The 11,478-nt window shown below is 42.9% G+C and overlaps 1 protein-coding gene across 1 annotated transcript; it reads left to right on the top strand.

Moving 5' to 3' along the window:
* Positions 1-3,680: 3,680 nt before the first annotated feature.
* On the top strand, positions 3,681-6,909 carry LOC106607436 (dynein axonemal light chain 4-like). Its single transcript, XM_014204374.2, has 4 exons — positions 3,681-3,979; positions 4,600-4,683; positions 4,804-4,887; positions 5,404-6,909. Exons 2-4 carry the CDS (start codon positions 4,612-4,614, stop codon positions 5,566-5,568), a joined length of 321 nt encoding a protein of 106 aa, XP_014059849.1. The 5' UTR covers positions 3,681-3,979; positions 4,600-4,611; the 3' UTR covers positions 5,569-6,909.
* Positions 6,910-11,478: the final 4,569 nt, after the last annotated feature.

The raw sequence follows: 11,478 nt of genomic DNA on the forward strand, positions 1-11,478 counted from the left end.
GGTCAAATAATAATCAGTGGTTGTAGAGGGTGTAACAGGTCAGTACCTCAGGAGTAAATGTCAGTTGGCTTTTCATAGCCGAGCATTCAGACAGCAGGTGTGGTAGAGAGAGTCAAAAACAGCAGGTCCGGGACAAGGTAGCACATCCGGTGAACATGTCAGGGTCCCTAGCCGCAGGCAAAACAGTTGAAGCTTGAGCATACTTAAATTCACATAGGACACCAAATAAGACAGGATAAACACATTAGATATAACAGACTGACCCTAGCCCCCCAGCACGTAGACTATTGCAGCATAGATACTGGAGACTGTGACAGTTGTTGGTTCGGTGGACACTGTGGCCCCGTCTGACGATACCCCCGGACAGGGCCAACCAGGCAGGATATAACCCCACCCCACTAGAGGGATATCAACAGACCACCAAGTTAGTACCCTGCGACAAGGCTGAGTATAGCCCTCATTGTCAACCCTCCCTCCAAAAGCCTGGAAGGGATGAGCAAGCCAAGCCTATGGGTTCGTAGCTTCAACCCCGCAGAACACACACACACACACACACACTTACACACATCAACTGATTAATGGATTAGTGAATGTATATTTTTTCTCTTGCTTTTTTTTCTCTTGACAAGTGCTAAATAATATGTGTGAAATGCCTGATAGTGTATGTGATGTAAACAGAGAGGTCTATTTTCTTGGAGACCTGAACATTGACTGTTTTTCATCAAGCTGTCCGCTCAAGAGGAAGCTTCTCACTGTGACCAGTCGCCATTGGCGTCGGTTAATGACGTGGATGTCGATTAAGGCTCTCTGATTCAGAGGAGTTGGGTTAATTAAATGCGGAAGACACATTTCAGTTGAACACATTCAGCTGTACAACTGACTAGGTATCCCCCTTTCCCTTTCCCTAATGGGGATCCTAATAAATAAAATAAATTATGATTATTGCTCTAGATTGCAGGAAAAGCTGTTTCAGGTGTTGGAAGAAAGAAAAACTCTGGACCATCCCTCAGCCATACTCACATTCTCGTGCCCCCTCAGACATTTGGCTGCCATAGAAGAGAGGCACATCCACCCTGTTACAGTAGGACTGTACAAGACCAATAAAACATTTTGGACATTAACTAGTGTTTTCAATGTTGGCTAGAGACTACAGCGAATACATTTAGTTACGGATTTCATGGATTCAATCACTTTTGATTTCCGGAAGACATACCCTCATGTGCTCGTTCCTCTATGGAATGAAAGAGAAACACTGGGCCAGTTTGATTGGTAAGGTGAAAGCAACCGACTGTAGACGAAAGTCGAGGAGTGAACTTGGGGGAGGTTCATCTGCGACAGCTGATAGTCGGATACTGATGTGGTTTTCCAACAGCAAAGCTCAGTGCAACAAGTTAATGTGCCGTTGTTTATAATAACCATTTCTCCAACCCCCATATCACAAACTGAAAATATATACACTACCGTTCATAAGTTTGGGGTCACTTAGAAATGTCCTTGTTTTTGAAAGAAAAGTACATTTTTGGTCCATTAAAATAATGTCAAATTGATCAGAAATGAAGTGTAGACATTGTTAATTTTGTAAATGAGTATTGTAGCTGGAAACGGCAGATTTTTTATGAAATATCTACTTTTGCCCGTTATCAGCAACCCTCACTCCTGTGTTCCAATGGCACGTTGTGTTAGCTAATCCAAGTTTATAATTTTAAAAGGCTAATTGATCATTAGAAAACCCTTTTGCAATTATGTTAGCACAGCTGAAAACTGTTGTTCTGATTAAATAAGCAATAAAACTGGCCTTCTTTAGACTAGTATCTGGAGCATCAGTATTTGTGGGTTCGATTACAGGCTCAAAATGGCCAGAAACAAATTACTTTCTTCTGAAACTCGTCAGTCTATTCTTGTTCTGAGAAATGAAGGATATTCCATGAGAGAAATTGCCAAGAAACTGAAGATCTCGTACAACGCTGTGTACTACTCCCTTCACAGAACAGCGCAAACTGGCCCTAACCAGGATAGAAAGAGGAGTGGGAGGCCCCAGTGAACAACTGAGCAAGAGGACAAGTACATTAGAGTGTCTAGTTTGAGAAACAGACGCCTCACAAGTCCTCAACTGGCAGCTTCATTAAATAGTACCCGGAAAACACCAGTCTCAATGTCAACAGTGAGGAGGCGACTCCGGGATGCTGGCCTTCTAGGCAGTTCCTCTGTCCAGTGTCTGTGTTATTTTGCCCATCTTAATCTTTTATTTGTATTGCAACTCTGCCTAGAATGCCAGCATCCCAGGGTGTATGTATACATTGTACTGTACAATCAATTGGTGACAGAGACCCAAATATCACATTCATTTGTACATAATCCACTGCATACATGAATTGTGGCAAAGTTGGTTTCTGTTTCAGTCACATCTTTGGTCATGTTCGTGTAGGTCAAACAAAACACCCTAATGATTGGTTGACAATAGAGCCTCCCACAATGCAGGTGAAGGCTGCAGGATGAAGTTGCTGTTGACAAAGTGATTTTTGTAAAGTTCATGCAATCGACATGTAGGTGCAAGTCGGACAACTATTATAACCTCATAATGCAACGATGGTCACCGACTTGACAAGTGTGGTCTGCTCAAACACAACCACTCTTTCCAAGCCATTTCAATACAGCTACGACCGGAAGTGCCTTTTTCATAGCAGGTTAGGATAACTTATTTAACAGAGTAGGATAATTAGGTTAAGGTTAGGAAAAGGGTTAGGGTTAGCAAAAATCTTCTCCTGACCTGCTACGAAAATCACTTTTAGTCATAGCTGTCTTGAAGTGTCGTGAAAAGAGTGCGTACGTTCATGCAGATCCCTTTTGTCAAGCCTTACAAAGAGTGTTGCATTATGTGCAAAGAAATTGTCAGACTTGAGCCTACTCCACAACGGCATGAAATTTACAAAAAGCATGTGATCAAAGAACATGACTGCAATCGACTGCAAATTTCTTCAGATGATCTTCACCAACTTCATCCTGCAGCTATCACCTGCATTGTGGGTCAACCAATCATCTGGGTGTTTTTGTTTGACCCACGAGAACATGACCAAAGATGTGATTGAAACAGGAACCAACATTGCTGTGATTCATGTATACAGTGGATATGTACAATTGAATGTAATATTTCAGGCTCTCTCTCACCAATTGATAGTACAACATACACACATATATTTACAGTTTGTGAGTGTGTGATATGGGGGTTGAAGACGTCTTTTTTTTTACATTACAAAGAAAAACTTTAATAAACAATGGCAACACTGCCATGTTGCACTGAGCCTTGCTGCAAATAAGGTAGCAAAGGCAGCTAGCTCTGAAGGAGGATGTAGATGTGGTGGTCCTGTTAGGGGGAGTGGAATGTAGGATCACCATAGCAGAGGGGTTGACCCAGGAGTGGCAACGTGAGTGGGATAGAGAGCAGCAGGGAAGGCATATTTTCTCTATCCAGAATTCTGTGAGTAGGGTCAGTAGGTATACATGGGGAATGAAAGGAGTATGTATGTATTCATATGTATTCACATATGAATATTACAGGATGGGGTTCTGTTGACAAGGCTGAGGTTGGGCCATTGTTAGTGGGTAAACACACAGATGGGAAATGTGAGTTGTGGGGAGGTAGAGACTGTGAAGCAAGTCCTGTTGCAGGCGGTATGCTGAGGTTAGGATCACTATTTTTATGTGAGTTGGGTTTAAATGAGAGGCAGAGCGAAATATCAAGGAAGCTGTTGTCGTTTCTCTATTCCATCGGCCTGCTCTGGGTGTGAGGCTATTCAATATTTAAATGTGTAATTCGCACTCCGACCTGAGAAAGGTAGCAATACGCAAGACAGAGTCTAGTCTGCCAGAAACGCACAAGAAGAAGAAGGAGAGTCTGGTACGAAAGAAGCGGTTGCTATGGCCGACATGTTTCCATATCAACAATAAATGGACCTAGCTTGTCGTGATAAACTAGCCAGAGGTAAGTAGCTAGCTATTTAGTTAACTTGCTATCCATAATCAAGTAGAATTCAAAGAAGAAAGTCTCATAACGGCGTGCAATGTTTGCAACTCTTTCATTAACTTGCAGCGTTGGTTGCATTGCAACTAAGAGAACGTTAGTGAGAAGGCAAGATAACAACCTACACAAGCCACAAGATAACTAGCTACAGTAACTAGCTAACGTTACTGTAGGCAGATTCTTTAGTAAGATGTCTAGTTAGGTAGCTACCTGTCAAAGTCATACCTAACGTTACACGTATAAAGACTAACGTTACTAGCTAGCTAACGTTAGCTAGTCATCTCTGGATACCTTTCACCCATTTTTGATAATTGCCTAAATATGCATGACAATGTCATTCATGCATGTCACTTTCCTGGCCATAGTGACCAACCCTGTAGTCACTACATTCATTGCTTGTGTTGTCATGGGTAGAAGTAAACAAATACGAAGTGAGCAGGACTAGGAGGGTCTCTTTAGTTCAGCCTCCTTTGCTCATACCTACTGTAGCACTTGACAAACATTGTGGCAACATATAGGTAACATTTTAACGTGCCAAATAAATATGCTTCCATACAAATGTGAGTGTGTTTTCTCTCCAGAAGGAGAAGGGAATGGCAGAGACAACAGAGAGCAAGAAGGAGGAGGCCGATTACAAGAGGCTCCACAGCTTCCCACTCATCAGGGTGAGACAGATCGTTTCGCTGCTGTGACACATATGTGGTTCACAAGTAGAGGCTATGTGACCGTCGGTTTCGTGGAGTAAATGGTGAGTGTTGTAATGAATTGTTCTGATTTCTTCACAGCACACAGACATGCCAGAGGAGATGAGAGTGGAAACGATGGAACTGTGTGTCACAGCCTGTGAGAAGTTTGCCACCAATAATGAGGTCTGTCTGTCTGTCTGTCTGTCTGTCTGTCTGTCTGTACACTGTGCGAAGTGCAGCTTGATTATTACAGCACACTCACTATTGCTTTAATCCACCCATTCACCTGACCCAGTCACTTTTTAAAACCAGGCCTGTATGTAATCCACCCACTCAGCCAGTCTGGCATTGTGTCAGCCTGCCTCACCACTCATTCCAGCAAACCTGTGTGTCCATCTGGACTAGAACACTGGTTGTTTCTCTCTTCCTCTGTCTCTCTCTCCTTCTTTCTCTCTCTCCTCCACTCTGTATTTTACCCCCTCCATCACTTCCTCTCCTCTCTCATAGGCCCAATTCCAAATGGATCCCTCATCCCTATCTATGCTTGTTATGGATAAGTGTTCAGTTTCAGCCATATTGCTGACTTCTATCCTTTACTCTCAAATCCACAAGGCAGTGTTGACAAGGGCTTACGGAAAGGAGCCAGGGATTTGGTTTGGTTTCTGTATCTTCTCTAACCTCTCTCTCTTTCCGTTTCAGAATGCGGCGAAGATGATCAAAGAGTCGATGGATAAAAAGTTTGGCAGCTCGTGGCACGTGGTGATTGGTGAGGGCTTTGGCTTCGAGGTGACACACGAGGTCAAGAACTTGCTCTACATGTTCTTTGGAGGCAGCCTGGCTGTGTGTGTGTGGAAGTGTGCTTAGCACACACACACAAACACACAAACACACACACCCCTCCCATCCAGTCTGTCTCTACCTAATGAGCGTGTTTATATATTTATATACACATCCTGGATGATTCACCCATCTCTGAGCTTTGCACTATTTGTCTTTGTTATTTACTGATCGTGTGTGTGTGTGTGTGTGTGTGTGTGTGTGTGTGTGTGTGTGTGTGTGTGTGTGTGTGTGTGTGTGTGTGTGTGTGTGTGTGTGTGTGTGTGTGTGTGTGTGTGTGTGTGTGTGTGTGCGCGCGCGCACACGCGCATCTGTGATGTCCCATACATCATTGATTGATTAGGCTAAGTCATTCTTGATATATTGTATTCAATATCAGCATGTCACACTCTTGCCTTGTGTGTGCCCAAACAGTATGAAAATGACCAAGTTTTATCTGTATACGAATGTGATCATTTCTACAGAGCAGTGAGTTCACTGCATGAAGGAGTCTGCTGTCTCCTACTATCCTACTGATGGAATTCAGTGGGACTGAAACACTTGCACTCTCTTTCCCTATTACTTTCTGCTCTACTTCTTTAACTCGAGGCGGTGTGTGTGTGTTCTCATCAACATCTTCTCATGCTCACCTTTGAAAAAAATGCATCCAGCTCTGTGTCTTTCCTCCACTCCGCCTGTACGTTGGCACACTCGTCTCGGTGGGCTGCCATGCCATCTGCTGAAAAACATCCTTACACACAGAAACACACACTCTCTCAGTCTCTCTTATTGCTCTCAATTCACACTGTCTCTGTTTCTCCAATCCTCTCTATAGATAATTTTTTATCTCCTTCTATAGTAGTATACCTTTAGTCTTCACCTTTCAGACATGAGTTCCATACGTCACCCTTGTCTGTGTCTCTACTCCTCCTATAACTGATAAGATATCACAGGGACTTTTATATCCTCAATGTACATTAAATACTTGAATTTGAATGTGAAGATGGAATCTGATTTTGTAAATGATCATCATGGGCTTTTTATGAAAGAGCTTATTGTTGAAATAATAGTCATTTTCTGTCACGCCAATGTTATAAGATAGTCATGGATAGGTGTCGTTGTTGTTCTGAATTTGTATCACAACTGATGATATTACATGAGCTATTCTGACTCCCTAGGCATTGCATTTCAATGAATATCAACTAGGCATACAGTCTCAATGCCACATAGAAACCTTTATGTTGTCAACCGTGGATGCAACCAGGTACCATAACACGGATGCATTGTATTGTTGTTTTCACTTCAACACTGTGTGTTTGCGTAAATTCATAAATTCATTGCACATGAAATTATTTCTGAAAGTGATAAAAATGTTTTAGTTTTTTCAAATCTTCCGATTGTGGGTGTTGTTTGTTGAAAGTACGTGGACCGGGGATTTATTTATACAGGATGTCCCTAGTGTCTATTCACTATGAAGCAAACGGGATGAAATGAGGAGGGACCTACCTGAATTTGTCCAGTAAGAAACACTTGTTTTGGTTTTTCCGTTGCAAAACATTTGGCTATGCTATGCGCTATTGAATACACACCCCTGTTGTGGACTAGGGGGAAAAGGGAGGCTGCTGGAGGTCTAGGAAAAACCACAACCCTACAGAGTTCCCTTTTAATTAGCCACCATGCTAACACTATAACCGAGGGCAACCCGCCCTTTAAAACGCGACAACTAACAGAGCAATCTGCCCTTTGATGTAATAGTTTCATATTAGAGAAGGCAATTTACTGCTAGGACCTTGGTGGTCCTTCTTATCTATAGGCCAAGTTCTGAAGTATATAGTGGCCTCCGTGGCCTCCAATTGCTCTTAAATACAAGTAAAACTAAATGCATGCTCTTCAACCGATCGCTGCCTGCACCTGCCCGCCCGTCCAGCATCACTACCCTGGACGGCTCTGACTTAGAATACGTGGACAACTACAAATACCTAGGTGTCTGGTTAGACTGTAAGCTCTCCTTCCAGACTCACATCAAACATCTCCAATCCAAAGTTAAATCTAGAATTGGCTTCCTATTTCGCAACAAAGCATCCTTCACTCATGCTGCCAAACATACCCTCGTAAAACTGACCATCCTACCGATCCTCGACTTCGGCGATGTCATTTACAAAATAGCCTCCAATACCCTACTCAATCAACTGGATGCAGTCTATCACAGTGCCATCCGTTTTGTCACCAAAGCCCCATATACTACCCACCACTGCGACCTGTACGCTCTCGTTGACTGGCCCTTGCTTCATACTCGTCGCCAAACCCACTGGCTCCAGGTCATCTACAAGACCCTGCTAGGTAAAGTCCCCCCTTATCTCCGCTCACTGGTCACCATAGCAGCACCCACATGTAGCACGCGCTCCAGCAGGTATATCTCTCTGGTCACTCCCAAGCCAATTCCTCCTTTGGCCGTCTCTCCTTCCAGTTCTCTGCTGCCAATGACTGGAACGAACTACAAAAATCTCTGAAATTGGAAACACTTATCTCCCTCACTAGCTTTAAGCACCAGCTGTCAGAACAGCTCACAGATCACTGCACCTCTACATAGCCCATCTATAATTTAGCCCATACAACTACCGCTTCCCCTACTGTATTTATTTATTTATTTTTCTCCTTTGCACCCCATTATTTCTATTTCTACTTTGCACTTTCTTCCACTACAAATCTACCATTACAGTGTTTTACTTGCTATATTATATTTACTTTGCCACCTTGGCCTTTTTTGCCTTTACTTCCCTTATTTCACCTCATTTGCTCACAGTGTATATAGACTTATTTTTCTACTGTATTATTGACTGTATGTTTGTTTTACTCCATGTGTAACTCTGTGTTGTTGTATGTGTCAAACTGCTTTGCTTTATCTTGGCCAGGTCGCAATTGTAAATGAGAACTTGTTCTCAACTTGCCTACCTGGTTAAATAAAGGTGAATTTAAAAATAATAATAGTTCTATATAGCAAGGCACTTAACCCTAATTGCTCATGTAAGTCCCTCTGGATAAGAGCATCTGCTAAATGACTGAAATGTAAATATAAAGTGCAGGTTGTGTGTGAGCACAGCACTGACCCTGAAATTTTAGTTTCTATGGATGTGAGTGAACCTACGTGCGTCCTATCACCTAGACTAGAGAACGAATGACATACTGCTCCGTATTCCGTCTCAGAACTGTTATTGGGTGCAAGCAGTTAGAGTGGTTTTAAATCTTAGCTCTCTTTTCCTCTTCTAAATCATCCTAGATTCCCAGAACCCTCTAGTCTCTCTCGCTCTCTCTCCCTGAGTCATCCGTTTCCCTCATGTCTTCCTTTTTATTTGTTGCTCTCTCTGCCTTAGTCTCATTTCTCCCTCTGTCTGTCTATTCAGCTGGACCAAAATAATATTGTTTTTCTTTCTCTCTTTCCCATTCAGGTCTTCATTCTGCCTCTGCTTTCTCTAATTTGCTCCCTTGCCTTTCTCCATCTCTATCCCCCCACATGAAAAAATACTATAGTATACTATGGTATAAATATTACAGTATTCACTGTAGTGTTTTTGCAGACATTACTGTAGTATTTACTACAGTGTTTTTTTCTTTGGATAATACTGCTGTATTTATTATAGTATTCTCTAGTATACTACAAAAGTCTATAGTAAGTACTACACATCGAGGGATACTATTATTTTTAATATATTATTTTAAAGTATACTACAGTTTACTACACTGAACAAAAATATATTAACGCAACATGTAAAGTGTTGGTCCCATGTTTCACGAGCTGAAATAAAAAATCCCAGACATTTTCTATATGCACAAATTTCTCTCAAATTTGGTTATATCCCTATTAGTGCAAATGTCTCCTTTGCCAAGATAATCCATCCATCTGACAGGTGGCATATCAAGAAGCTGATTAAACAGCATGCTCATTACACAGGTGCACCTTGTGCTGGGGACAATAATAGGCCACTATAAAATGTGCAGTTTTGTCACACAACACAATGCCACAGATGTCTCAAGTTTTACAGTTGGCATGTTGACTCAGGAATGTCCACCAGAGCTGTCGCCGTTTTAGAGAATTTGGCAGTACGTCCAACCGGCCTACCACGTGTAACCACACCTATCCAGGACCTGAGGAGTATTTCTGTCTGTAATAAAGCCCTTTTGTGAGGAAAAACTCACTCTGATTGGCTGGGCCTGGATCCCCAGTGGGTGCACTCCTGCCCAGTCATTTGACGGCCTAATGAATTTATTTCAATTGACTGATTTTCTTATATGAACTGTAACTCAATAAAATATTTGAATTTGTTGCATGTTGCATTTATATTTTTGTTCAGTATATATAATTCTATAGTAAGTACTGTAGTATTCTATAAAAAACTGTAGGTGTTTTTTAATGTGGGGGCCTCCCCCTCCTATTTTCCCTCTACTTCCTCCAGTCTCTCTCTCACCAACACACACAGTCTGACACACTGACTTACACACACTCTCTCTCTCTTCCTCTATAGCCAGTGACAGATTGTCCCAGTGGGAGACAGGGAGGATTAGCACTGTGCTATCCCACAAGCTGTTGCCTCGGAACAGAAAGAGGGAGAGGGGATGGATTGATGGAGAAAAAGAGTTAGGGAGTTAAAGAAAAAAGGCATTATGAGGGTAGGATAAGGATGACAGTCCTTTTGGAATGCCGGGATGCAGGATTACACAGGGATTATTTAACTGTGTGCGTGTGTGTGGCTATGTGTGTGGAATCTCTGGATCAGTCTTATCATGACACATTAACACGTTAGCAGCACTATGTTTTGGTATTCCACGTGTCCCCTCTTGCTGTTCATTTCCCATGCATGATATTTCCCCTCACTCCATCTCTTTTTTTCTTACGTTCTCTTAATTTCTCCCTCTCCTCTCACTCTCTCCAGCTCTCCCTCTCCTCTCACACTCTCTCCAGCTCTCCATCCCTCTCTCCACATTCCGCTCTCCAGCTCTCCATCCCGCTCTCCATCCCGCTCTCCAGCTCTCCATCCCGCTCTCCAGCTCTCCATCCCGCTCTCCATCCCGCTCTCCAGCTCTCCATCCCGCTCTCCAGCTCTCCATCCAGCTCTCCATCCCGCTCTCCATCCAGCTCTCCATCCCGCTCTCCATCCCGCTCTCCATCCAGCTCTCCATCCCGCTCTCCAGCTCTCCATCCAGTTCTCCCGCTCTCCATCCCGCTCTCCATCCAGCTCTCTCTCTCATCTCGATTGAAATTAAATATTCATTGGTAGCCAGTGAGTAACTGAACCAGCAGCGCAACCCACAGTGACTCTGCCATCAAAGAGCTCTACCCTCATCTCTCTGCTGGCCACGCCATCACTTCACCCACCATCTGTAACAAGAAACACTCTCCCTCTCTTCCTCTCTCTGTCTCAACACTGCATAAGTAAGTCTGCCACGGCAGTGAGGTGCAACACATTAGTCGACTGGGTCAACGTTGTTCTTGTACCATGCCTTTCTTTTTTTTGGTTTGAAGTAACAAACAATTATGGTGAGAATTCTGGGTAGTTTCCAAGCAACCTACATTAACTGCTTTGAGGGAAACAGGACGGTCTTTGAAGCTTTGATCTGTATGTCTGTCTCTCTGTGTGTGTGTGTGTGTGTGTGTGTGTGTGTGTGTGTGTGTGTGTGTGTGTGTGTGTGTGTGTGTGTGTGTGTGTGTGTGTGTGTGTGTGTGTGTGTGTGTGTGTGTGTGTGTGTCTGTGTGTGTCTGTGTGTGTGTGTGTGCCAGGGAGAGAGATCGAGAGACACTGAGAGAATACAACAACATTATTTTAATGTATCATCATTATAAGTGCATTTAACAAGCATACATACACCAATAAATATATTTACGCTAGCTCTTTTTCTCTCAACACTTTCGGTACAAAATACCTCAGGTTAAAATTCATCTATGAACATCTATAGGGAACAGCC

The sequence above is a fragment of the Salmo salar genome, chromosome ssa06, assembly GCF_905237065.1.
Source record: "Salmo salar chromosome ssa06, Ssal_v3.1, whole genome shotgun sequence".
Lineage (NCBI taxonomy): Eukaryota > Metazoa > Chordata > Actinopteri > Salmoniformes > Salmonidae > Salmo > Salmo salar.